Raw genomic sequence first — 27,500 nt, forward strand, 5'->3', positions numbered from 1 at the left:
TCTCTCTGTCTCTCTCTCTCTCTCTCTCTCTCTCTCTCTCTCTCTCTCCCTCTCTCTCTCAATTTCGGTCTCTCTTTCCCTGATTTTTCTCCAAAGAAAAGACAATATGTTTTTAGTCCATATTTTGTATTCCTGTTAAGTAATTATCCAAAGCTCTCTTAACAGCAGAGCCACAATGATGTTACTCCCTGTGTTTTCCTTCTCATCAGTTCATCTCAGAATATTCATCAGTCGATATACACTTCAAATCAAATCAAATCAAATGTATTTATATAGCCCTTCGTACATCAGCTGATATCTCAAAGTGCTGTACAGAAACCCAGCCTAAAACACTTCACTCCTCCCTCCTCCTATTGAGCTAAATACTAATCACCCCTCTTCTCTCAGCCCTGATGAGCAGCAGAACAGCATGACTCAGGCCCCATCAGGCCCCATCAGTGGGTCTATGAGGATACAGAGCTCTGCTCCGATCCTCCTCTCTTCTCCTGGTCTCTCCTCATCTCAATCTCCCCTCCTAAATACTAATCACCCCTCCCTCTCAGCCCTGATGAGCAACAGAACAGCATGACTCAGGCCCCATCAGGCCCCATCAGTGGGTCTATGAGGATACAGAGCTCTGCTCCAATCTTCCTCTCTTCTCCTGGTCTCTCCTCATCTCATCTCTCCTTTCCTCCATCCTGCCTGGCCACTCACATAGACAGACAGGACTCAGGGATAGAGTATCGCTGGCTCTGCCTTCCTGCCTGCCTGCCTGTGGCTGTGACTGAACTATGTAGTGTGTCTGTGGTTGTGACTGAACTATATAGTGTGTCTGTGGTTGTGACTGAACTATATAGTGTGTCTGTGACTGTGACTGAACTATATAGTGTGTCTGTGGTTATGACTGAACTATATAGTGTGTCTGTGGTTGTGACTGAACTATATAGTGTGTCTGTGGTTGTGACTGAACTATATAGTGTGTCTGTGGTTATGACTGAACTATATAGTGTGTCTGTGGTTGTGACTGAACTATATAGTGTGTCTGTGGTTATGACTGAACTATATAGTGTGTCTGTGGTTGTGACTGAACTATATAGTGTGTCTGTGACTGAACTATATAGTGTGTCTGTGGCTGTGACTGAACTATATAGTGTGTCTGTGGTTGTGACTGAACTATATAGTGTGTCTGTGATTGAACTATATAGTATGTCTGTGTCTGTGATTGAACTATATAGTGTGTCTGTGACTGAACTATATAGTGTGTCTGTGGCTGGGCTGATGTTGACAGTGTGTCTGTGGCTGGGCTGATGTTGACAGTGAGTCTGTGGCTGGGCTGATGTTGACAGTGTGTCTGTGGCTGGGCTGATGTTGACAGTGTGTCTGTGGCTGGGCTGATGTCGACAGTGTGTCTGTGGCTGGGCTGATGTCGACAGTGTGTCTGTGGCTGGGCTGATGTTGACAGTGTGTCTGTGGCTGGGCTGATGTCGACAGGGTGTCTGTGGCTGGGCTGATGTCGACAGTGTGTCTGTGGCTGTGACTGAACTATATAGTGTGTCTGTGGCTGGGCTGATGTTGACAGTGTGTCTGTGGCTGGGCTGATGTTGACAGTGTGTCTGTGGCTGGGCTGATGTCGACAGTGTGTCTGTGGCTGGGCTGATGTCGACAGTGTGTCTGTGGCTGGGCTGATGTCGACAGTGTGTCTGTGGCTGGGCTGATGTCGACAGTGTGTCTGTGGCTGGGCTGATGTCGACAGGGTGTCTGTGGCTGGGCTGATGTCGACAGTGTGTCTGTGGCTGTGACTGAACTATATAGTGTGTCTGTGGCTGGGCTGATGTTGACAGTGTGTCTGTGGCTGGGCTGATGTTGACAGTGTGTCTGTGGCTGGGCTGATGTCGACAGTGTGTCTGTGGCTGGGCTGATGTCGACAGTGTGTCTGTGGCTGGGCTGATGTCGACAGTGTGTCTGTGGCTGGGCTGATGTCGACAGTGTGTCTGTGGCTGGGCTGATGTCGACAGCGTGTCTGTGGCTGGGCTGATGTCGACAGTGTGTCTGTGGCTGGGCTGATGTCGACAGTGTAATATGCAGATGGACCTCTACTTACGACTTCTCTCCCCCTCTGAAATGAGCCCCATCAATCGGCTCCCTCAGAGGGGAGAAGGAGACGAGGTGAAGTATTGATGCCTGGTGTGCTGACTCTTCTCTTCACTTCCCTCTATGGATATCAATCTATCTAGCATGTGTATGTGCACTGTCTCTCTCTCCTCTCTCTCTCTCTCTCACTCAATTCAATTCAATTCAATTCAATTCAAGGGGCTTTATTGGCATGGGAAACATGTGTTAACATTGCCAAAGCAAGTGAGGTAGATAATATATAAAGTGAAAAACAATAAAAATGAACAGTAAACATTCCACATAGAGAAGTTTCAAAACAATAAAGACATTACAAATGTCATATTATATATATATACAGTGTTTTAACAATGTACAAATGGTTAAAGGACACAAGAGAAAATAAATAAGCATAAATATGGGTTGTATTTACAATGGTGTTTGTTCTTCACTGGTTGCCCTTTTCTCGTGGCAACAGGTCACAAATCTTGCTGCTGTGATGGCACACTGTGGTATTTCAGTCAGTAGATATGGGAGTTTATCAAAATTGGATTTGTTTTCGAATTCTTTGTGGATCTGTGTAATCTGAGGGAAATATATCTCTCTAATATGGTCATACATTGGGCAGGGGGTTAGAAAGTGCAGCTCAGTTTCCACCTCGTTTTGTGGGCAGTGAGCACATAGCCTGTCTTCTCTTGAGAGCCATGTCTGTCTACGGCGGCCTTTCTCAATAGCAAGGCTATGCTCACTGAGTCTGTACATAGTCAAAGCTTTCCTTAATTTTGGGTCAGTCACAGTGGTCAGGTATTCTGCTGCTGTGTACTCTCTGTGTAGGGCCAAATAGCATTCTAGTTTGCTTTCTCTCTCTCTCTCTCTCTCTCTCTCTCTCTCTCTGTCTCTCTCTCTCTCTCTCTCTCTCTCTCTCTCTCTCTCTCTCTCTCTGTCTCTCTCTCTCTCTCTCTCTGTCTCTCTCTCTCTCTCTCTCTCTCTCTCTCTGTCTCTCTCTCTCTCTCTCTCTCTCTCTCTCTCTCTCTCTCTCTTTCTCTCTGTCTCTCTCTCTCTCTCTCTCTCTGTCTCTCTCTCTCTCTCTCTCTCTCTCTGTCTCTCTCTCTCTCTCTCTCTCTCTCTCTCTGTCTCTCTCTCTCTCTCTCTCTCTCTCTCTCTCTCTCTCTCTCTCTCTCTCTCTCTCTCTCTCTCTATCTCTTTCTCTCTGTCTCTCAATTCAATTCAAGGGGCTTTACTTGCAATGGAAACATACTGTATGTTAACATTGCCAAAACAAGAGAGGTAGAAAATATACAAAATCTCTCTCTCTCTCCCCCCCATCTCTTTCTCTCTCTTCTCTCTCTTCTCTCTCTCTCTCTCTCTCTCTCTCCCCCATCTCTCTCTCTCTCTCTCTCTCTCTCTCTCTTTCTCCCCCCATCTCACTCTCCCTCACTACCTCCTTCTCTCTCTCTTTCTGGGAAGACAAGCCACATGTGCAGCCCTACAACACACTAACCCGGGAAGGAGAAGGGAACAGGAAGAGACTTTCAATTGGTTCACCCAGGCAGGATGGAGGGTGACCTCCATGCTGACCTCACCGCACCCGTCGACTATTTGTGAAGCTTGACTCGCTGCAAGTCCCACTTCTCCCATCTCCTCATTGGGTGTTAGGAGCATATTACCCACGTGGGTGATTGAAAGATGAACTGAGGTTCACACTCCAGTCCAGTTGGTGGTGGTAATGCACCTTAAAGTTGGTTGCCAACCGCCATATAAAGCCCACAGAAGAAGAAGCCTGAAGGAAGGAGAGATTACTAGAAACTCAGTTTCCCCTTTTAACTGTGGATTAATGGTCGGAGTAGAGGACCTTGTGCATTTCAGGTCAATTAACAACCCAGTGTTTATATCCCAGGACAAATGAGCTAGTAACAACAAGCTAGCTAGCTAAAAATGTGCCATGAATGTTAATGCCTAGTTGGTTCAGAGTTCGCTTTTGATATTTCAACCTGCCTGTCCTGATCACGTCTGGTGTGGATGGACAAAATCAACATGTACGCGTGTCTGGTCTAGTCACCATGTAAGGCAGGGATGGGAAACTGCCCCCCCCCCCTTCTTTTGTAGGTCCACGGAACCATTTTAGGAACTCAGGCAGGGTCTCAACTCCCTGTTGCTAGGTAGAATAGTAGAATACACATTTTATAAATGTGGTTGTGAATCAGCCGTTTTTCTCTTGATATGTCAGTGACTGACAGTCTCTCAATTCACTCATGTCAGCTAACATCTTTTTTTTTTAGGATTGGTAAATGAATCTAGCCAGCTATCTAAACCTGTAGAAATCATGGCTGAATTACAGACAACGGAGGCCCCTATTGATTTTCTAAGTCACTCAGAAATCTTATTAACATGGTGTCAAGTCAGGACAAGATGTGTTGAATTGCAGGATATTAAGGGTTCACAACATATTGTTCCACACAACGACCCTTCTCTCTCGCAGGCAGCCTTTTGTCAAGCTGTGCATTGGGAGGAGAAGGGACCCGTGAGACACGCAGGCCCGGCCCAGCCGAGTGCACGTGGACCCTAACTGCCTTGTGCCTCGGTGCACGTTGCCATGTCGTGATTCGGGGGGAGGGGGGGGGTGGTCTTTTCTTCTGTTCCGGATGACGCAGGGAGGAATGTTCCAGGCCTCAGGCGCAACTTCTTCAACACTGACATGCAAACATTATGTTGCATAACGTCACTGGGACTGGGACTGGGACTGGGAGTCTGGGTCTGGGACTGGGACTGAGACTGGGACTGAGACTGGGTCTGGGACTCTGGGACAGGGACAGAGACTGGGACTGGGACTGAGACTGGGACTGGGTCTGGGACTCTGGGACAGGGACTGAGACTGGGACTGGGTCTGGGACTCTGAGACTGGGACTGAGACTGGGACTGGGTCTGGGACTCTGGGACAGGGACTGAGACTGGGACTGGGTCTGGGACTCTGGGACTGGGACTGAGACTGGGACTGGGACTGGGTCTGGGACTGGGGCTGGGACTGGGACTCTGGAGGACTGGGACTCTGGGACTGGGACTCTGGGACACTGGGTCTGGGACTGGTTCTGGGACTGAAACTGGGACTGGGACTAGGACTCTGGGTCTGAGACTGGGACTGAGACTGGGACTGCTTTTATATATCATCCCCTGACCCGTCCCTCCTTCAGGACCCTGACCCGTCCCTACTTCAGGACCCTGGCCCGTCCCTGGCCCGTCCCTCCTTCAGGACCCTGGCTCGTCCCTCCTTCAGGACCCTGGCCCGTCCCTGACCCGTCCCTCCTTCAGGAGAGAGACAAGGATGGGAATCAGAATGTGGATTCGTATCTGGAATCCCTATAGTTGAACTTTCTATCTATCTTTGAAGACAAGACCTCATTCACCTATAATGACTGAAAGTAGTCAGGTTGTGTTTCGAACACAGACATCTAATGTCATTAGAAATACTGCTGTTTTATTTAGCCTTTATTTAACCAGGCGAGTCAGTTAAATAACAAGTTCTTATTTACCATGACGTCCAACACCGGCCAAACCCGGACGACGCCGGGCCAGAACCCGGACGACGTTGGGCCAAACCCGGACGACGCCGGGCCAGAACCCGGACGACGCCGGGCCAAACCCTGACGACGCCGGGCCAGAACCCGGACGACGCCGGGCCAGAACCCGGACGACGTTGGGCCAAACCTGGATGACGCCGGGCCAAACCCGGACGACGCCGGGCCAAACCCGGGCCAAACCCGGACGACTCCGGGCCAAACCCGGACGACGCCGGGCCAGAACCCGGACGACGCCGGGCCAAACTCGGACGACGCCGGGCCATGTGCGTCGCCCTATGGGACTCCCAATCACGGCCGGGTTTGCTATACAGCCCTAGATTTGAACCAGGGTGTCTGTTGTGACACCTCTAGCACTCGAGATGCAGTGCCTTAGACCTCCGCGCCACTCTGAGGCGCTGTTACATGCAGGTGATAGTAAGCGTAGGCTCTCGTAGACAGACCCAGCGGGACTGGGTGAGATGATGTTTACGGGGGATTTAACAAGTCACCTACCAAAACAGTTATTCTCAAACCTCTTAACCATACAGTTATATAAGACATGACTGACTTAGTCTGAGTTTCTGGATCACAACTTTGTGACACCTGCTGTTGTAAAAAAATGTCTTGCTTGTGTCTGTGTGCTATCTCTCTCTGAATTGATTAGCTATGCCTTGTTAGTGTCTGTGTGCTATATCTGAGTTGATTAGCTATGCCTTGTTAGTGTCTGTGTGCTATCTCTCTCTGAGTTGATTAGCTATGCCTTGTTAGTGTCTGTGTGCTATCTCTCTCTGAGTTGATTAGCTATGCCTTGTTAGTGTCTGTGTGCTATCTCTGAATTGATTAGCTATGCCTTGTTTGTGTCTGTGTGCTATCTCTGAATTGATTAGCTATGCCTTGTTAGTGTCTGTGTGCTATATCTGAGTTGATTAGCTATGCCTTGTTAGTGTCTGTGTGCTATCTCTCTCTGAGTTGATTAGCTATGCCTTGTTAGTGTCTGTGTGCTATCTCTCTCTGAGTTGATTAGCTATGCCTTGTTAGTGTCTGTGTGCTATCTCTGAATTGATTAGCTATGCCTTGTTTGTGTCTGTGTGCTATCTCTGAGTTGATTAGTTATGCCTTGTTAGTGTCTGTGTGCTATCTCTCTCTGAATTGATTAGCTATGCCTTGTTAGTGTCTGTGTGCTATCTCTCTCTGAGTTGATTAGCTATGCCTTGTTAGTGTCTGTGTGCTATCTCTGAATTGATTAGCTATGCCTTGTTAGTGTCTGTGTGCTATCTCTGAGTTGATTAGCTATGCCTTGTTAGTGTCTGTGTGCTATCTCTCTCTGACTTGATTAGCTATGCCTTGTTAGTGTCTGTGTGCTATCTCTCTCTGAGTTGATTAGCTATGCCTTGTTTGTGTCTATATGCTATCTCTCTCTGAATTGATTAGCTATGCCTTGTTAGTGTCTGTGTGCTATCTCTCTCTGAGTTGATTAGCTATGCCTTGTTTGTGTCTGTGTGCTATCTCTCTCTGAGTTGATTAGCTATGCCTTGTTTGTGTCTGTGTGCCATCTCTCTCTGAGTTGATTAGCTATGCCTTGTTTGTGTCTGTGTGCCATCTCTCTCTGTGGTCCAGTGATTTCTGACTGTGTAGTACAGTACAGGAACGGTACCAGGCGGTGTTAAACAACACTGCCATTAGAGAAACCAGTGATTTCTGACTGTGTAGTACACTACAGGAACGGTACCAGGCGGTGTAAAACAGTACTGCCATTAGAGAAACCAGTGATTTCTGACTGTGTAGTACACTACAGGAACGGTACCAGGCGGTGTAAAACAACACTGCCATTAGAGAAACCATACCAGTTTGGCTTGCAGCCAAACCAACTCCTCACTTTACAGCAGGGAAAGAAGAAAGTGTGTGTGTGTGTGTGTGTGTGTGTGTGTGTGTGTGTGTGTGTGTATGTGTGTGTGTGTGTGTGTGCGTGTGTGCGTGCGTGCGTGCGTGCGTGCGTGCGCGTCTTGGCTTATGTGCTGAGTAATGACCCATTGTGTCTCTGCATTCTGCATGACAGAGCTCTGTGTGCTCTTCTGTCCTGTCCTGTCCTGCACTGCTCTATTCTGACAGCAGAGGGCGCAATATATCAGAGGAACAGACAGACACAAATTTCAATTGCATTTCCTTGATTCCTCACGTCCTCACCCATTGGATGAAAAGGTCATAGGGGAGGGACCAATGGGTTTTGAGAAAGACACGAGGAGAGAGGAGGTGAGGAATCTAGGAAATGCAATTGAGATTCTCCCACAGGCCTTATCCAGACACCTCCCACTGTTAGGTCTCTAAGTTTAGCTTAGAAGAGACAGAAGTTACTGGTTCTCTGCAAGTTTCCCTGGAAGTTTTAACGTTTTGAGAATGGAAATTATAGTTTATTTTGAGATTTTGTTTTAATCACTTCCTTTAAAACATTAACAGAATGTTTGAATAAGACTTTTAATAACACCGATAGCTTATAAACTGTTTTGAGCTCCAAAGCACAGATAAGACACATGAAAATATATTTACTTAGGCATGAATGATCCAAACACATTTCTTTGTTTATTCTGGCACGACAATAGTGAGATTTGAACCTATGATCTTTAGTTCTCTACACATGGAATTAGTCCACTGAGCCACCAGTATGGAGCTGGCGTGCCATGTTTTCCACTGAGCCACCAGTATGGAGCTGGCGTGCCATGTTTTCCACTGAGCCACCAGTATGGAGCTGGAGTGCCATGTTTTCCACTGAGCCACCAGTATGGAGCTGGCGTGCCATGTTTTCCACTGAGCCACCAGTATGGAGCTGGAGTGCCATGTTTTCCACTGAGCCACCAGTATGGAGCTGGTGTGCCATGTTTTCCACTGAGCCACCAGTATGGAGCTGGCGTGCCATGTTTTCCACTGAGCCACCAGTATGGAGCTGGTGTGCCATGTTTTCCACTGAGCCACCAGTATGGAGCTGGCGTGCCATGTTTTCCACTGAGCCACCAGTATGGAGCTGGTGTGCCATGTTTTCCACTGAGCCACCAGTATGGAGCTGGCGTGCCATGTTTTCCACTGAGCCACCAGTATGGAGCTGGTGTGCCATGTTTTCCACTGAGCCACCAGTATGGAGATGGTGTGCCATGTTTTCCACTGAGCCACCAATATGGAGCTGGCGTGCCATGTTTTCCACTGAGCCACCAGTATGGAGCTGGTCTGCCATGTTTTCCACTGAGCCACCAGTATGGAGCTGGAGTGCCATGTTTTCCACTGAGCCACCAGTATGGAGCCGGAGTGCCATGTTTTCCACTGAGCCACCAGTATGGAGCTGGTGTGCCATGTTTTCCATTGAGCCACCAGTATGGAGCTGGCGTGCCATGTTTTCCACTGAGCCACCAGTATGGAGCTGGCGTGCCATGTTTTCCACTGAGCCACCAGTATGGAGCTGGCGTGCCATGTTTTCCACTGAGCCACCAGTATGGAGCTGGAGTGCCATGTTTTCCACTGAGCCACCAGTATGGAGCTGGTGTGCCATGTTTTCCACTGAGCCACCAATATGGAGCTGGAGTGCCATGTTTTCCACTGAGCCACCAGTATGGAGCTGGTGTGCCATGTTTTCCATCATTGAGCCACCAGTATGGAGCTGGTGTGCCATGTTTTCCACTGAGCCACCAGTATGGAGCTGGAGTGCCATGTTTTCCACTGAGCCACCAGTATGGAGCCGGAGTGCCATGTTTTCCACTGAGCCACCAGTATGGAGCTGGCGTGCCATGTTTTCCACTGAGCCACCAGTATGGAGCTGGCGTGCCATGTTTTCCACTGAGCCACCAGTATGGAGCTGGCGTGCCATGTTTTCCACTGAGCCACCAGTATGGAGCTGACGTGCCATGTTTTCCACTGAGCCACCAGTATGGAGCTGGCGTGCCATGTTTTCCACTGAGCCACCAGTATGGAGCTGGCGTGCCATGTTTTCCACTGAGCCACCAGTATGGAGCTGGCGTGCCATGTTTTCCACTGAGCCACCAGTATGGAGCTGGCGTGCCATGTTTTCCACTGAGCCACCAGTATGGAGCTGGCGTGCCATGTTTGTATTTTTTACTCATAAAAGGCTGTTTATTTTAGTCTATTCAAACAGACCCCGTTTCAAAGGAAAACAAGCGCTCGTTAAGATCAGCTGTGGCCAATTAGTGGGCGCGGCCAACACACCTGAACACACTTAACAAGATAAAGGCTAGAGGGAGTTCTGTTGACGCCGAGAACGGAATGTATGTTTTTACCAATGACGTTCTTAGAACGTTCTTTAAACGTTTAAAAGTGTTTTTAAAAACGTTTCTTAAAACGTTCTGAGAACATTACTTTACATAAAACAACGTGGAAACCTGCAGAAAACGTTATGCTTGAAGTACTGATATTCCCACAGAAGAACGTTGTTTCTTAACTTTCTCGGGACTGTTTGAGATCTTTCCCGATGTCAAACCAGTTGGAAAACGTTCCTGGGACATTAACAGAAATGTAATTAAATGTAACTATGTTTGACTTTTTAGGAAACATTCTGTTAATGTAATGAAATACAACCATGCACTTACCAATCACTAAGGAACATATGGGTCTCAGAACGTTATGTGTGCGTGTGTGTGTGTGTGTGTGTGTGTGTGTGTGTGAGACATGTCAGCTGTGTTCTAGATGTTTGATGTACTGGAGTGTGACAACTATGTCAGGATAGAGGGACTCTCTGGGGTTCTCGCTCTTTCTTTCTTTCTTTCTCTTCTAACCCAGCCTTATCAGCAGATTATACAGTAACCCAGCCTTATCAGCAGATTATACAGTAACCCAGCCTTATCAGCAGATTATACAGTAACCCAGCTTTATCAGCAGATTATACAGTAACCCAGCCTTATCAGCAGATTAAACAGTAACCCAGCCTTATCAGCAGATTATACAGTAACCCAGTTTTATCAGCAGATTATACAGTAACCCAGCCTTATCAGCAGATTATACAGTAACCCAGCCTTATCAGCAGATTATACAGTAACCCAGCCTTATCAGCAGATTATACAGTAACCCAGCCTTATCAGCAGATTATACAGTAACCCAGTTTTATCAGCAGATTATACAGTAACCCAGCTTTATCAGCAGATTATACAGTAACCCAGCCTTATCAGCAGATTATACAGTAACCCAGCCTTATCAGCAGATTATACAGTAACCCAGTTTTATCAGCAGATTATACAGTAACCCAGCCTTATCAGCAGATTATACAGTAACCCAGCCTTATCAGCAGATTATACAGTAACCCAGCCTTATCAGCAGATTATACAGTAACCCAGCCTTATCAGCAGATTATACATTAACCCAGCCTTATCAGCAGATTATACAGTAACCCAGCCTTATCAGCAGATTATACAGTAACCCTGCCTTATCAACAGATTATACAGTAACCCAGCCTTATCAGCAGATTATACAGTAACCCTGCCTTATCAACAGATTATACAGTAACCCAGCCTTATCAGCAGATTATACAGTAACCCAGCCTTATCAGCAGATTATACAGTAACCCAGCCTTATCAGCAGATTATACATTAACCCAGCCTTATCAGCAGATTATACAGTAACCCAGCCTTATCAGCAGATTATACAGTAACCCTGCCTTATCAACAGATTATACAGTAACCCAGCCTTATCAGCAGATTATACAGTAACCCTGCCTTATCAACAGATTATACAGTAACCCAGCCTTATCAGCAGATTATACAGTAACCCAGCCTTATCAGCAGATTATACAGTAACCCAGCCTTATCAGCAGATTATACAGTAACCCAGCCTTATCAGCAGATTATACAGTAACCCAGCCTTATCAGCAGATTATACAGTAACCCAGCCTTATCAGCAGATTATACAGTAACCCAGCCTTATCAGCAGATTATACAGTAACCCAGCCTTATCAGCAGATTATACAGTAACCCATCTTTATCAGCAGATTATACAGTAACCCAGCCTTATCAGCAGATTATACAGTAACCCAGCCTTATCAGCAGATTATACAGTAACCCAGCCTTATCAGCAGATTATACAGTAACCCAGCCTTATCAGCAGATTATACAGTAACCCAGCCTTATCAGCAGATTATACAGTAACCCAGCCTTATCAGCAGATTATACAGTAACCCAGCCTTATCAGCAGATTATACAGTATAAAATATTAAAACGTAATATTTTGGGGGGTTGTTCATTTTAAATTTTCTGTCATAAATGTTAGCAACACCTCCGCCTTTTGAGGGATGCGCGGGGGGGGGGGGGGGGGGGGGGGGGATATGGTCACTAGTGTCACCAGGAGGTGAGGCCTCATTTAACACAGTAAATTCATCCAGGCAGTCAGGCCAATCACATCAAGATCAGTGATTAGTTCATTGACCATAACAGCCTTGGATGCGAGGGATCTAACATTAAGTAGCCCTATTTAGAGATGTGAGGTATCACAATCTCTGTCAATACTGGCAGGAATGGAGGAGGTCTTTATCCTAGTGAGATTACTAAGGCGAACACAGCCATGTTTAGTTATGCCCGACCTAGATCGAGGCACAGACACGGTCTCAATGGGGATAGCTGAGCTGACGACACTGACTGTGCTAGTGGCAGACTCCACTATGCTGGCAGGCACCCTATCTCATTGTGGAGCTAGAGGAGTTAGAGCCCTGTCTCTGTTGATAGATAAGATGTACCATCTACACTCGCCAGTTTGAGCCTCAGCCAGCACCATCTTCAGACTAAACTTTACCTCGGTAGCCCCGCCCCCTGGTAAACAGTGTAATAGTCTAATATCAGACTTTACCTCGGTAGCCCCGCCCCCTGGTAAACAGTGTAATAGTCTAATATCAGACTTTACCTCGGTAGCCCCGCCCCCTGGTAAACAGTGTAATAGTCTAATATCAGACTTTACCTCGGTAGCCCCGCCCCCTGGTAAACAGTGTAATAGTCTAATATCAGACTTTACCTCGGTAGCCCCGCCCCCTGGTAAACAGTGTAATAGTCTAATATCAGACTTTACCTCGGTAGCCCCGCCCCCTGGTAAACAGTGTAATAGTCTAATATCAGACTTTACCTCGGTAGCCCCGCCCCCTGGTAAACAGTGTAATAGTCTAATATTAGACTTCACCTCGGTAGCCCCGCCCCCTGGTAAACAGTGTAATAGTCTAATATCAGACTTCACCTCGGTAGCCCCGCCGCCTGGTAAACAGTGTAATAGTCTAATATCAGACTACCTCGGTAGCCCCGCCCCCTGGTAAACAGTGTAATAGTCTAATATCAGACTTTATCTCGGTAGCCCCGCCCCCTGGTAAACAGTGAAATAGTCTAATACTGGAGGTAATGGAGTCGCCAATGACCAGGGGTTTCAATGTGTCAGAGCTAATGGTGGGAGGCTTCGGTGGCTCAGACCCCGTAACCGGTGGAGGAGAGACCTCCCTCCCTCCCTCCCTCCCTCCCTCCCTCCCTCCCTCCCTCCCTCTCTCTCTCTCTCTACCTCCCTCCCTCCCCCAACCTGAGGATAAAGACAGGTCACAAGACACACACACCTACTGTACCTGTGATGAGTATGAATTCGGACAGGAAGTGACCACGAGGTTTCCAGTGTTGTGTGAAGATGTCTTCTCCAAGTGTTTGAAGTTGAAAGATCCGGTGAACCTATTAACCCTCATAAGTCCTTCTCCTCCGCTCTCCCCCCATCGCCCCACACATCTCTTCTACATCAACCTATTAAACCTTAAAGGAGTGGAAGTCAACTTCTGAGTTTGTTGTTGTAGAGAAGCCCTGAGAGACAGAGAAACACTTGTGTTATTGAATCTGTGCCAGGTAAGTCTTTAAGAAACTAATTATATTTGGATATAGTGAAGGTGTACTATCGATATCTAGTGAGTAAAGGTGTCATCACAGATGGATAGAGTGAAAGAGAGGAAGAAGAGGGAGAGAGAGTAAGGAGAGGGAGAGAAGAGGAGGAGGGAGAGAGGGAGAGAAGAGGAAGAGGGAGAGAGGAAGAGGAGGAGGGAGAGAGGAAGAGGGAGAGGAAGAGAGGGAGAGAAGGAGAAAGGAGGAGGGAGAGAAGAAGAGGGAGAGAGAGTAAGAAGAGGAGGAGGGAGAGAAGAGGAGGAGGGAGAGAGAGAGAGAAGAGGAGGAGGGAGAGAGGGAGAGAAGAGGAGGAGGGAGAGAGGGAGAGAAGAGGAGGAGGGAGAGAGGGAGCGGAAGAGGGAGAGAGGGAGAGACGAAGAGGAGGAGGGAGAGAAGAAGAAGGAGAGAGGAAGAGGGAGAGAAGAAAAGGGAGAGAGGGAGAGGGGGAGAGGAAGAGGGAGGAAGAGTGGAAGAGGGAGAGGAAGAGCTCTGAGCTGCAGCTGCATAGTAGCCTGTATACCGCTAATTAACTGGCCTGTTCCACCTCATCATCAGGGGAGAGGGGGATGGAGGGATGGGGGAGGGAGAGAGGGAGGCAGGAGTGGAAAGTAGGAGGGGACATAGGGAAGAGGCAGGTATATGATAGATATGGGGGTGGCTGAGAGAGGGGAAGGGACTAAGTGATAGAGGGAGGGACAAAGAGAAGGGGGAGGGAGGGATGAAGGGAGGAGCCTATAGAGGGATTGTCAGGATCACTAGTAATCTCTCCATTAGACGGGTATCAAGCAGCAACCATCCAGGCAGCGCTGCTTCCTCCAGCTCTCTCTATTTCTGTCCTCCTCTTCTTCTTTTATCTATCGCACGTTCTCTCTCTCAATCCCCACCTCCTGTGAACACCACCTCTCAACCTCCTTTCCTCCTTCTTCTCTCCTCCCTCCCTCCTTCCCTCTCTCCCAGTCTTCAGTTGTAACAGACCACTGTGACGCTAGTCAGGCGGTTCTGGTATTCTGGGTGTTTCTTTCTCTTTCTGTCTCTCTCTCTCTCTCTCTCTCTCTCTCTCTCTCTCTTTCTTTCTCTCTCTCCCCCTCTCTCTCTCTTTATCTCTCTCCCTCTCTCTCTCTTTCTCTCTCTCTCTCTCTCTCTCTCTCTCTGGATGGTGGATATGTGGAAATTCGGCAAGACCCAGAGCAAGGGACCACCGGTTGCATGTCAACCCAGCAACGTGAGTCTGAGTGTGGGGAGGAGAGAGAGGGTGGACAGGGTGGGAACAGACAGACTAACAGCTGCTACAGAGCTTATCTGCTTCCTTAACCCGGACACAGAGTGAGCACCAAGATAACAACGAGAGAGGGAGAGAAAGAGAGGGAGTTTGTTTGTGCCCTAAAGAGACAGAGAAGTTTTGTTGCTCTTGGAAACTTGACATGTTATAGACAGACTGTGGAATCTTCTCCTGTTTTTTTAATGAGAGTTAGTTTCAGTCTGTTCTGTTCTGGTTGTCGTGATTTTTATTCTAGATAGTGCTGTTATTATTTGCTATTTAGCGGCTGGATCATTTTAGTTTAGAGAGCTCTCTCTCTCTCTTTCTCTCTCTCTCTCCCCTCTCTCTCTCTCTCTCTCTCTCTCTCTCTCTCTCTCTCTCTCTCTCTCTCTCTCATTCTCCCCCCTCTCTCCCCCCCCCCCCTCTCTCTCTCTCTCTCTCTCTCTCTCTCTCTCTCTCTCCCCATCTCTCTCTCTCTCTCTCTCTTTCTCCCCATCTCTCTCTCTCCCCTCTCTCCCTCTCTCTCTCTCTCTCTCCCCCCTCTCTCTCTCTCTCTCTCTCTCTCTCGCTCTCTCCCCTCTCTCTCCCCTCTCTCTCTCCCCTCTCCCCCCCCTCTCCCCCCCCTCTCTCTCTCTCTCTCTCTCCCCTCTCTCTCCCCTCTCTCTCTCTCCCCTCTCTCTCTCTCCCCTCTCTCTGTTCTGTCTGATGCATGTGTGTTCAGACTCAGAGGGAAAGTTTGTGTCTCAGAGTTGCTGAGTGATAGTGAGGCATGTGTATCAAATGGAACCCTATTCCCTACATAGTGCACTACTTTTGACCAGAGCCTTATTTACCTTGGTTAAAAGTAGTGCTCTATATAGGGAATATGGTTTCATTTGGGACGTCGCTGCATCTCTATGTTATTGGAGGAACTGACGATACCAGTAGAATCTTTATTTCCATATGTCTCTGTAGCTCAGTGATGTACAGGCGACTTCCAGCCGTCATCTCTCTGACGAGCTGGTATGTAACTATCTCACTGAGCAGAAGTCATCGGTTTCTGCACAGAGAGAAGTCTGTAATAACGGAAATAGTTCTACTGACAGTTAATGATAGAGCTGTAATGTTGTTGTATAGAGACTTACTGTAATGTTGTTGTATAGAGACTTACTGTAATGTTGTTCTATAGAGACTTACTGTAATGTTGTTCTATAGAGACTTACTGTAATGTTGTTGTATAGAGACTTACTGTAATGTTGTTGGATAGAGACTTACTGTAATGTTGTTGTATAGAGACTTACTGTAATGTTGTTGTAAAGAGACTTACTGTACTGTTGTTGTATAGAGACTTACTGTAATGTTGTTGAATAGAGACTTGCTGTAATGTTGTTGTATAGAGACTTACTGTAATGTTGTTATATAGAGACTTACTGTAATGTTGTTCTATAGAGACTTACTGTAATGTTGTTGTATAGAGACTTGCTGTAATGGTGTTGTATAGAGACGTACTGTAATGTCGTTGTATAGAGACTTACTGTAATGTTGTTCTATAGAGACTTACTGTAATGTTGTTCTATAGAGACTTACTGTAATGTTGTTGTATAGAGACTTACCGTAGTGTTGTTCTATAGAGACTTACTGTAATGTTGTTGTATAGAGACTTACTGTAATGTTGTTCTATGGAGACTTACTGTAATGTTGTTGGATAGAGACCTACCGTAGTGTTGTTCTATAGAGACTTACTGTAGTGTTGTTCTATAGAGACTTACTGTAATGTTGTTCTATAGAGACTTACTGTAATGTTGTTCTATAGAGACTTGCTGTAATGTTGTTGGATAGAGACTTACTGTAGTGTTGTTCTATAGAGACTTACTGTAATGTTGTTCTATAGAGACTTACTGTAATGTTGTTCTATAGAGACTTGCTGTAATGTTGTTGGATAGAGACTTACTGTAATGTTGTTGTATAGAGACTTACTGTAATGTTGTTGGATAGAGACTTACTGTAATGTTGTTGTATAGAGACTTACTGTAATGTTGTTGGATAGATACACTGACTGACTGACTGACTGACTGACTGACTGACTGACTGAGTGAGACGGGCTAAATGACTGACTAACTGGTAACAGCACTGTCAGAAATTCAGTCTGGGCATTGAATCCGTCCATTCAAAACTAGAGTACACTAACAGTAGTACACCTTCCTCTGTCACTCTCTCTCTCTCTCTCTCTCTCTCTCTCTCTCTCTCTCTCTCTCTCTCTCTCTCTCTCTCTCTCTCTCTCTCTCTCTCTCTCTCTCTCTCTCTCTCTCTCTCTCTCTCTCTCTCTCTCTCTCTCTCTCTCTCTCTCTGTCGGTCTCTCTCTCTGTCGGTCTCTCTCTCTCTCTGTCTCTCTCTCTCTCTCTCTCTCTCTCTCTCTCTCTCTCTCTCTCTCTCTCTCTGTCGGTCTCTCTCTCTCTCTCTGTCTCTCTCTCTCTCTCTCTCTCTCTCTCTCTCTCTCTGTCGGTCTCTCTCTCTCTCTGTCTCTCTCTCTCTCTGTCTCTCTCTCTCTCTCTCTCTGTCTCTCTCTCTCTCTCTCTCTCTCTCTCTCTCTCTCTCTCTCTCTCTCTCTCTCTCTCTCTCTCTCTCTCTCTCTCTCTCTCTCTGTCGGTCTCTCTCTCTCTCTGTCTCTCTCTCTGTCTCTCTGTCTCTCTCTCTCTCTCTCTCTCTCTGTCTCTCTCTCTCTCTCTCTCTCTCTCTCTCTCTCTCTCTCTCTCTCTCTCTCTCTCTATCTCTCTTGTCCGAGTCCTCTTTGTATTGACACGCTACCTTTAGGAAAGAATCAAGACCTTTTCTCTGGGTTTTTACAAAAGTTGCAGGACAAGCCATTCCATCAGAATGTATTATCGGACAGCTAGATATAACTAGTTACATTTTCGAAGATAATAGATTGCATTTAGTTTAAAAAAATGAGACATAATAATTGTAATCAGAATCTACTATTTATTTGTAAAGGAGAATAACTGCAGACTAAATAACCCACTGGGTATTGACATTACGTGAAAATATTGTTGATTCAACCAGTGTCCAATGGGAAGGCTGTAATATATATATATTTTTTAGGCTATTGCCTCTTTAAGAGCTAGAATATATTTAGTTCCCTATGTAGTAATTCTCACCAAATATATTTTGTATTTTCACACTATAGTAAACAAATAATTAGAACTAAAAACTCCACACGTATTTTTTAATTTCTGTGTATCCTTGACAATCCGCTAGTCAATATTTAAAAAACACATGTTTTTGAATATTGAGGTAGAGAGAGGTAGAGAAAGAGAGATGTAGAGAGAGAAAGCGAGAGGTAGAGAGAGAGAGAGAGTGAGAAGTAGAGAGAGAGGTAGAGAGAAAGAGAGAGAGGTACAGAGATAGAGAGATAGATAGAGAGAGAGAGAAATAGAAAGAGAGATGTAGAGACAGGTAGAGAGAGCGAGAAGTAGAGAGAGAGACAAACAAACCTTAACAAACAAACAAACCTTAACAAAGGCAAATTATTCTCATGTTTTGTTCATTATAAAATCTATGTACACAAACAACAAGTGAGGTTAAACTTGACAAAAACACACACATTTCTTTCTACGGGGCCGTGGGGTGAGACAGGGATGCAACTTAAGCCCCACCCTCTTCAACATATATATCAACAAATTGGCACGGGCACTAGAACAGTCTGCAACACCCGACCTCACCCTACTAGAATCTGAAGTCAAATGTCTACTGTTTTCTGTTTTCTGATGATCTGGTGCTTCTGTCACCAACCAAGGAGGGCCTACAGCAGCACCTAGATCTTATGCACAGATTCTGTCAGACCTGGGCCCTGACAGTAAATCTCAGTAAGACCAAAATAATGGTGTTCCAAAAAAGGTCCAGTCGCCAGGACCCCAAATACAAATTCCATCTAGAAACTGTTGCCCTAGAGCACACAAAAAACTATACATACCTTGGCCTAAACATCAGCGCCACAGGTAACTTCCACAAAGCTGTGAACGATCTGAGAGACAAGAAGGGCATTCTATGCCATCAAAAAGGAACATAAAATTCGACATACCAATTAGGATCTGGCTAAAAATACTTGAATCAGTTAAAGAACCCATTTCTCTTCATGGTTGTGAGGTCTGGGGTCCGCTCACCAACCAAGAATTCACTAAACGGGGCACCAAATTTGAGACTCTGCACGCAGAATTCTGCAAAAATATCCTAAGTGTACAACGTAGAACACCAAATCATGCCTGTGGTATGGCTCCCAAGAGAAGACTGAAGACTGCCCACAAAACGAGGTGGAAACTGAGCTGCACTTCCTAACCTCCTGCCCATTGTAGGACCCATATTAGAGACACATATTTCCCTCAGATTACACAGATCCACAAAGAATTTGAATGCAAATACAATTTTGATAAACTCCCATATCTACTGGGTGAAATTCCACAGTGTGCCATCACAGCAGCAAGATGTGTGACCTGTTGCCACGAGAAAAGGGCAACCAGTGAAGAACAAACACCATTGTAAATACAACCCATATTTATGCTTATTTATTTTCCCTTGTGTACTTTAACCATTTGTACATTGTTACAACATTGTATATATATAATATGACATTTGAAATGTCTTTATTGTTTTGAAACTTCTGTATGTGTAATGTTTACTGTTCATGTTTTATGGTTTATTTCACTTTTGTATATTATCTACCTCACTTGCTTTGGCAATGTTAACATATGTTTCCCATGTCAATAAAGCCCCTTGAATTGAGAGAGCAGGAGAGAGAGAGAGAGAGAGAGAGAGAGAGACAGAGAGAGAGAAAGATGGAGAGGGCAGAGAGAGGGGAGTGCTTGGAAATAAATAACCTTTGTCTTCAGAGAGAGACAGAGAGAGAGAGAGAGAGAGAGAGAGAGAGAGAGAGAGAGAGAGAGAGAGAGAGAGAGAGAGAGAGAGAGAGAGAGAGAGAGAGAGAGAGAGAGAGAGAGAGAGAGAGAGAGAGAGAGAGAGAGAGAGAGAGCTCTGTAGGTATGTCACATGACTGACTCCATTTCTCCACTCGTCTGTTGACACTGAACATGAACATGAGAGGAAAAACAGTCCTGAGAGAGATGGAAAGAGAGGAAAAACATAGAGAAAAAGAGAGAGTGTGTGAGAGAGAGAACTAGAGAAAGAGAGCGGGAGAGAGCAAGGCTTTTTCAGCTCCCAGAATGCTTTGGGCCTCATACTTCCATGCTACTTCCTAACATTATGCATTAGGAACAATATAGCAGTCTAAAATGACCTGCTGTTGAAGAAACCAAATGCATTTGCTGCCTTAAAGTGCCCTGAGGACAGTGGGGGTGACAGGGGGAGACCTGGGAGGCAGGGGGGAGACGGGGAGGAAGAGGGAGGCTGGGGGAGGAAGGGGGAGTGAGCACGGAGTAAATCTGGATCATGTGCTAAGCTTTCAGGAATGTTTTCCTGAACAAGCCGTGAATAACAGGTAGTCACACTAGTCACCCTGCGGGTGCAGTTACCCACGCATTACAGACATTCTCTAAGTATTGAAGAGAAACCTACATTTTTGGAGCGCTTCTGTGTTTTGTGTGTTTTGTGTGTGTGTGCTGTGTTGTGTTGCCCCCCCCCCTCCAAAGTCTATAACTCTGTCCTCTAACCCTCTGTTATGTTGTCCCCCCCCCCCCCCAGAGTCTATAGACCCCAGTACTGTAACCCTGTCCTCTAACCCTCTGTTATGTTGTCCCCCCCCCCCAGAGTCTATAGACCCCAGTACTGTAACCCTGTCCTCTAACCCTCTGTTATGTTGACCCCCCCCCCCCCCCAGAGTCTATAGACCCCAGTACTGTAACCCTGTCCTCTAACCCTCTGTTATGTTGTCCCCCCCAGAGTCTATAGACCCCAGTACTGTAACCCTGTCCTCTAACCCTCTGTTATGTTGTCGCCCCCCCCCCCCCCCAGAGTCTATAGACCCCAGTACTGTAACCCTGTCCTCTAACCCTCTGTTATGTTGTCCCCCCCCAGAGTCTATACTGTCGTCCCCCCCCCCCCCCCCCCAAAGTCTATAGACCCCAGTACTGTAACTCTGTCCTCTAACCCTCTGTTATACTGTCCAGCCCCAGCAGGCCCCTCCCACCCCAGAGTCTATAGACCCCAGTGAAGAGATGACAGACACAGAGGACAACGAGGAAGAGGACCTGGGAGTCAGAGAGGACCAACGGAACATTATCCTTCACCTGCTGTCGCAGCTCAAACTGGGCATGGACCTCACACGGGTAAGAACTAACACCTGACCAATAACAATCTACTGTATAGACCCCTTTCTGTGTTTACAACCATTGACAGAACGAGGGGGAGTTTTTATAGAACGTCGGCAACAAAAAACAACTCTATATAGATGTTATGAGTGTATTTCACACAACTTTAGGATTATAATTGGATTTTAAAGGCTCGTAAAGGAACGTCCTACTTCATTTAATGTTCATGTGTCGTCATCGCAAATCAACTGCGTTCTACCTCAACTTCAACCAGTGAAATGTCTCTTTAGCTAGCTTTTGCTACAGCCTAACATCAATGAGCGTTAGCATTCTAGCTAACATCTTGCTGCATCCAAAATAGATATTTTGCAAAGATCACAACCCGAATATAATCTTAGCGACTGTTCAATCAAGAATAGAAACAGAAGTGTAAGTTTGAGAACCTCAAAAAAAGTGATTTTGTTTTAAATAAAATAGTAATTAAAAGGTAAATCGAGGTTGAGCATCTTGGCCTGACGTCAAGAGTCGAGCATCTTGGCCTGACGTCAAGAATCGAGCATCTTGGCCTGACGTCAAGAGTCGAGCATCTTGGCCTGACGTCAAGAGTCGAGCATCTTGGCCTGACGTCAAGAGTTGAGCATCTTGGCCTGACGTCATATCAAATCAAATCACATTTTATTAGTCACATGACCCGAATACAACAGGTGTAGTAGAACTTATTTGAGGTAATATGTACATGTAGGTAGAGTTATTAAAGTGACTTATAGATAATAACAGAGAGTAGCAGTGGTGTAAAATAGGGGGGGGACAATGCAAATAGTCTGGGTAGCCATTTTACTAGATGTTCAGTAGTCTTAAGGCTTGGGGGGGTAGAAGCTGTTTAGAAGCCACTTGGACCTAGACTTGGCGCTCCGGTACCACTTGCCGTGCGGTAATAGAGAGAACAGTCTATGACTAGGGTGGCTGGAGTCTTTGACAATGTTTAGGGCCTTCCTCTGACACCGCCTGGTATAGAGGTCCTGGATGGCAGGAAGCTTGTCCTCAGTGATGTACTGGGCCGTTAAGTTATATGTTATACCACTACCCTCTGTAGTGTCTTGCGGTCGGAGGCCGAGCAGTTGCCATACCAGGCTGGTGCAGCTGTAGAACCTTTTGAGGATCTGAGGACCCATGCCAAATCTTTTCAGTCTCCTGAGGGGGAATAGGTTTTGTCGTGCCCTCTTCCCGATTGTCTTAGTGTGTTTGGACCATGTTAGTTTGTTGGTGATGTGGACGCCAAGGAACTTGGAAGCTCTCGACCTGCTCCACTACAGCCCCGTCGATGAGAATGGGGACGTGCTCGGTCCTCTTTTTCCTGTGGTCCACAGTCAGTGTGTCGTGTTCTGGAAAAGGGTCTACATCACCGGTGGAAGTTAAATCAAACACCATCTACTGTAATCGAACTGGACATGAACCCTCGCTGGGTACATCTCACGACACGGGTAAGAACCACACTTGGGTCATACTGTTCATCAGCGTTTCTCAATTGTAGTCGTTGCTGGTAACCCTATAAGTACACCTGATTCAACCCCGTCACATCAAGGACTTGATGTGTACAACTTAGTGGGGAAGAGGTCTAGTTAAGGACACCAGTGAGCTTTACACACATTCACACTAGTGAAATGGACAACAACTGTAGTCAGTGGCCAGTGTTCCAACAGTGAACCGACAACAGAAACTCCCCCCCTCCCCCCCAAGATAGTGAAACAGAACACAGCTCTCTGCTCTCTTCACACAGTCACAGATGGCACAGAGCACCAGGTGCTGACACAGATAAACTTATCTACCTAGCACACTGTACTTGTACACAGAGAGAGGGAGAGAATGTATTCATTATTTAGTTGCTAGTTCATTCCCCAAGCCTCCATCTGTCCAGTCCTTCTCCTGTACTCGACACTCTGACCTCTACTCCTCTCCTCCTCTACTCTCCTTACTTCACCTCTCCTCTCCTCTCCTCCCCCCAACTCTCCTCTCCTCTCCTCTCCTCTCCTCTCCTCTCCTCTCCTCTCCTCAACACTGTCCTCTCCTCTCCTCATCCCACCTTGAGCTAATTCAGTCTACAGGACAGGAGAAATACCATGTTATTTTGAAGAATATAAAACATCTTGTGTCTTCAAACTTGTATCTCTGTGATCATATGGTAGCCTAGTGGTTAGAGCGTTAGACTAGTAACCGGAAGGTTGCAAGTTCAAACCCCCGAGCTGACAAGGTACAAATCTGTCGTTCTGCCCCTGAACCAGGCAGTTCAGCCCACTAGGGCCGTCATTGAAAATAAGAATTTGTTCTTAACTGACTTGCCTGGTTAAATAAAGGTAAAAAACAAATTTCATAAATGCTTATGTCAACAACCGCCTTAAGATATAACAGTGAAAGCCTGAAGTTCGAGGTTCAGTCTCTCTGTTCTGTCATCCTGGTGACAGACTGACTGACTGAATGAGGAAGTGACTGCGTGTCTATAATGGGCAGCCAGGTGAGTGCAGTGACAGCGCCTGACTGAACTCACGATTGTCTGTGGCACAGCTGCTCTGCTCATGTGGTTCGATGAACCCCACCGTGTGTGATGTTAGACTGAACCGTAATGGGATTATATAACATAATGCAGGTTATAATCTGGCGTACTGTGGTAAATGCCTAGACCCCTTAGTGATTATAGCTTCATCACCCTTAGTGATTATAACTTCATCACCTAGACCCCTTAGTGATTATAGCTTCATCACCTAGACCCCTTAGTGATTATAGCTTCATCACCTAGACCCCTTAGTGATTATAGCTTCATCACCTAGACCCCTTAGTGATTATAACTTCATCACCTAGACCCCTTAGTGATTATAGCTTCATCACCTAGACCCCTTAGTGATTATAACTTCATCACCTAGACCCCTTAGTGATTATAGCTTCATCACCTAGACCCCTTAGTGATTATAACTTCATCACCTAGACCCCTTAGTGATTATAGCTTCATGACCTAGACCCCTTAGTGATTATAACTTCATGACCTAGACCCCTTAGTGATTATAGCTTCATCACCTAGACCCCTTAGTGATTATAGCTTCATCACCTAGACCCCTTAGTGATTATAGCTTCATCACCTAGACCCCTTAGTGATTATAACTTCATCACCTAGACCCCTTAGTGATTATAGCTTCATCACCTAGACCCCTTAGTGATTATAACTTCATCACCTAGACCCCTTAGTGATTATAGCTTCATGACCTAGACCCCTTAGTGATTATAACTTCATGACCTAGACCCCTTAGTGATTATAGCTTCATCACCTAGACCCCTTAGTGATTATAGCTTCATCACCTAGACCCCTTAGTGATTATAGCTTCATGACCTAGACCCCTTAGTGATTATAACTTCATGACCTAGACCCCTTAGTGATTATAGCTTCATCACCTAGACCCCTTAGTGATTATAGCTTCATCACCTAGACCCCTTAGTGATTATAGCTCAGTCAGTCAGTCAGTCAGTCAGTCACTTCCTCAGTCAGTCAGTCAGTCAGTCCTTCAGTCAGTCACTTCCTCAGTCAGTCAGTCAGTCAGTCAGTCAGTCCTTCAGTCAGTCAGTCAGTCAGTCAGTCAGTCAGTCAGTCACTTCCTCAGTCAGTCAGTCCTTCAGTCAGTCAGTCAGTCCTTCAGTCAGTCAGTCCTTTAGTCAGTCACTTCCTCAGTCAGTCAGTCAGTCAGTCCCTTCCTCAGTCAGTCAGTCAGTCAGTCAGTCCCTCAGTCAGTCAGTCAGTCAGTCAGTCAGTCAGTCAGTCAGTCACTTCCTCAGTCAGTCAGTCAGTCCTTCAGTCAGTCAGTCAGTCAGTCAGTCAGTCCCTCAGTCAGTCAGTCAGTCAGTCAGTCCCTCAGTCAGTCAGTCAGTCAGTCAGTCAGTCAGTCCCTCAGTCAGTCAGTCAGTCAGTCCTTCAGTCAGTCAGTCAGTCAGTCCTTCAGTCAGTCAGTCAGTCCTTCAGTCAGTCACTTCCTCAGTCAGTCAGTCCTTCAGTCAGTCAGTCAGTCAGTCCTTCAGTCAGTCAGTCCTTCAGTCAGTCAGTCCTTCAGCCAGTCAGTCCTTCAGTCAGTCAGTCAGTCAGTCCTTCAGTCAGTCAGTCAGTCAGTCAGTCCTTCAGTCAGTCAGTCAGTCAGTCAGTCCTTCAGTCAGTCAGTCAGTCAGTCCTTCAGTCAGTCCTTCAGTCAGTCACTTCCTCAGTCAGTCAGTCAGTCCTTCAGTCAGTCAGTCCTTCAGGCAGTCAGTCAGTCAGTCAGTCCTTCAGTCAGTCACTTCCTCAGTCAGTCAGTCAGTCCTTCAGTCAGTCCTTCAGTCAGTCCTTCAGGCAGTCAGTCAGTCAGTCAGTCAGTCAGTCACTTCCTCAGTCAGTCAGTCAGTCACTTCCTCAGTCAGTCAGTCAGTCACTTCCTCAGTCAGTCAGTCAGTCAGTCACTTCCTCAGTCAGTCAGTCAGTCACTTCCTCAGTCAGTCAGTCAGTCACTTCCTCAGTCAGTCCTTCAGTCCTTCAGTCAGTCACTTCCTCAGTCAGTCAGTCAGTCAGTCCCTCAGTCAGTCAGTCAGTCCCTCAGTCAGTCAGTCCTTCAGTCAGTCAGTCAGTCACTTCCTCAGTCAGTCAGTCAGTCAGTCAGTCCCTCAGTCAGTCAGTCCCTCAGTCAGTCAGTCCCTCAGTCAGTCAGTCCTTCAGTCAGTCACTTCCTCAGTCAGTCAGTCAGTCAGTCAGTCAGTCACTTCCTCAGTCATTCAGTCAGTCCCTCAGTCAGTCAGTCAGTCCCTCAGTCAGTCAGTCCTTCAGTCAGTCAGTCAGTCAGTCCTTCTGTCAGTCAGTCAGTCAGTCCCTCAGCCAGTCAGTCAGTCCCTCAGTCAGTCAGTCCTTCAGTCAGTCACTTCCTCAGTCAGTCAGTCAGTCAGTCAGTCAGTCAGTCAGTCACTTCCTCAGTCAGTCCTTCAGTCCTTCAGTCAGTCACTTCCTCAGTCAGTCAGTCAGTCACTTCGTCAGTCTCCCTCAGTCAAACATCCCACCACCCATTCAGAGATGTTCTGTCTCTTTCCCTCCTCACATGGAGCCTCTCTCTCTGGCTGCAGGCCATGGATTGATCCTGTGATTGTAGGATAGTGAGTTTCAGTATCAGGACTGTTATGTGAATATAAACTCTAACCATGGAGAACAGTTCTGTTGCCTAACTAATGCTACTTTACATAATCTGATAAGCAGTTAGTTTGGTAACTCCTTGTATTATATTTTGATGGAAATCCTAGAGGACACTGGGTCAGATGTTACACTGTTTTGAAATAGATTTGTATAATTGCTGATATAATAATGACTTAATGGTGAGGACACCTTGCATTTGGCATTTAGATTTTTACATTTGTGTCATTAAGCAGACAATGTTATCCAGAGAGACTTACAGTCAGTGCGTTCAACTAAGGTTAGGTAGGTAATTCCCTCCGTACTGATGTAAACTACTGTGGTAACTGGTTTAAACTACTGTGGTAACTGGTGTAAACTACTGTGGTAACTGGTGTGTAAACTACTGTGTTAACTGGTGTGTAAACTATTGTGTTAACTGGTGTAAACTACTGTGGTAACTGGTTTAAACTACTGTGGTAACTGGTGTGTAAACTACTGTGTTAACTGGTGTAAACTACTGTGGTAACTGGTGTGTAAACTACTGTGTTAACTGGTGTGTAAACTATTGTGTTAACTGGTGTAAACTACTGTGGTAACTGGTGTGTAAACTACTGTGTTAACTGGTGTAAACTACTGTGGTAGCAGGTGTGTAAACAACTGTGTTAACTGGTGTAAACTACTGTGGTAACTGGTGTAAACTACTGTGGTAACTGGTGTAAACTAATGTGGTAACTGGTGTAAACTACTGTGGTAACTGATATAAACAACTGTATTAACTGGTGTAAACTACTGTGATAACTGGTGTGTAAACTACTGTGGTAACTGGTGTGTAAACTACTGTTTTAACTGGTGTGTAAACTACTGTGTTAACTGGTGTAAACTACTGTGTTAATTGGTGTGTAAACTACTGTGTTAACTGGTGTGTAAACTACTGTATTTACTTGTGTGTAAACTACTGTGTTAACGGGTGTAAACTACTGTGTTAACTGGTGTAAACTACTGTGTTAATTGGTGTGTAAACTACTGTGTTAACTGGTGTGTAAACTACTGTATTTACTTGTGTGTAAACTACTGTGTTAACTGGTGTGTAAACTACTGTTTTAACTGGTGTGTAAACTACTGTGTTAACTGGTGTAAACTACTGTGTTAATTGGTGTAAACTACTGTGTTAACTGGTGTAAACTAATGTGTTAACTGGTGTAAACTACTGTGTTAATTGGTGTGTAAACTAAAGTGTTAACTGGTGTGTAAACTACTGTGTTAACTGGTGTTTAAACTACTCTGTTGCCTGGTGTGTAAACTACTGTGTTAACTGGTGTA

At 46.0% G+C, this 27,500-nt stretch overlaps 1 protein-coding gene across 1 annotated transcript in view; it reads left to right on the forward strand.

Annotated features, from left to right (window-relative positions):
• The window catches only part of LOC139418994 (oxysterol-binding protein-related protein 10-like), a 134,495-nt gene that overhangs the window by 68,583 nt on the left and 38,412 nt on the right, over positions 1 to 27,500 (forward strand). The window contains exons 6-8 of the mRNA XM_071168803.1: positions 6,015 to 6,116; positions 14,583 to 14,744; positions 20,876 to 21,034. Of these exons, the coding sequence (XP_071024904.1) occupies positions 6,015 to 6,116; positions 14,583 to 14,744; positions 20,876 to 21,034 (423 nt within the window). The remainder of the gene's footprint in view (positions 1 to 6,014; positions 6,117 to 14,582; positions 14,745 to 20,875; positions 21,035 to 27,500) is intronic.

Source organism: Oncorhynchus clarkii, chromosome 2 (assembly GCF_045791955.1).
Source record: "Oncorhynchus clarkii lewisi isolate Uvic-CL-2024 chromosome 2, UVic_Ocla_1.0, whole genome shotgun sequence".
Lineage (NCBI taxonomy): Eukaryota > Metazoa > Chordata > Actinopteri > Salmoniformes > Salmonidae > Oncorhynchus > Oncorhynchus clarkii.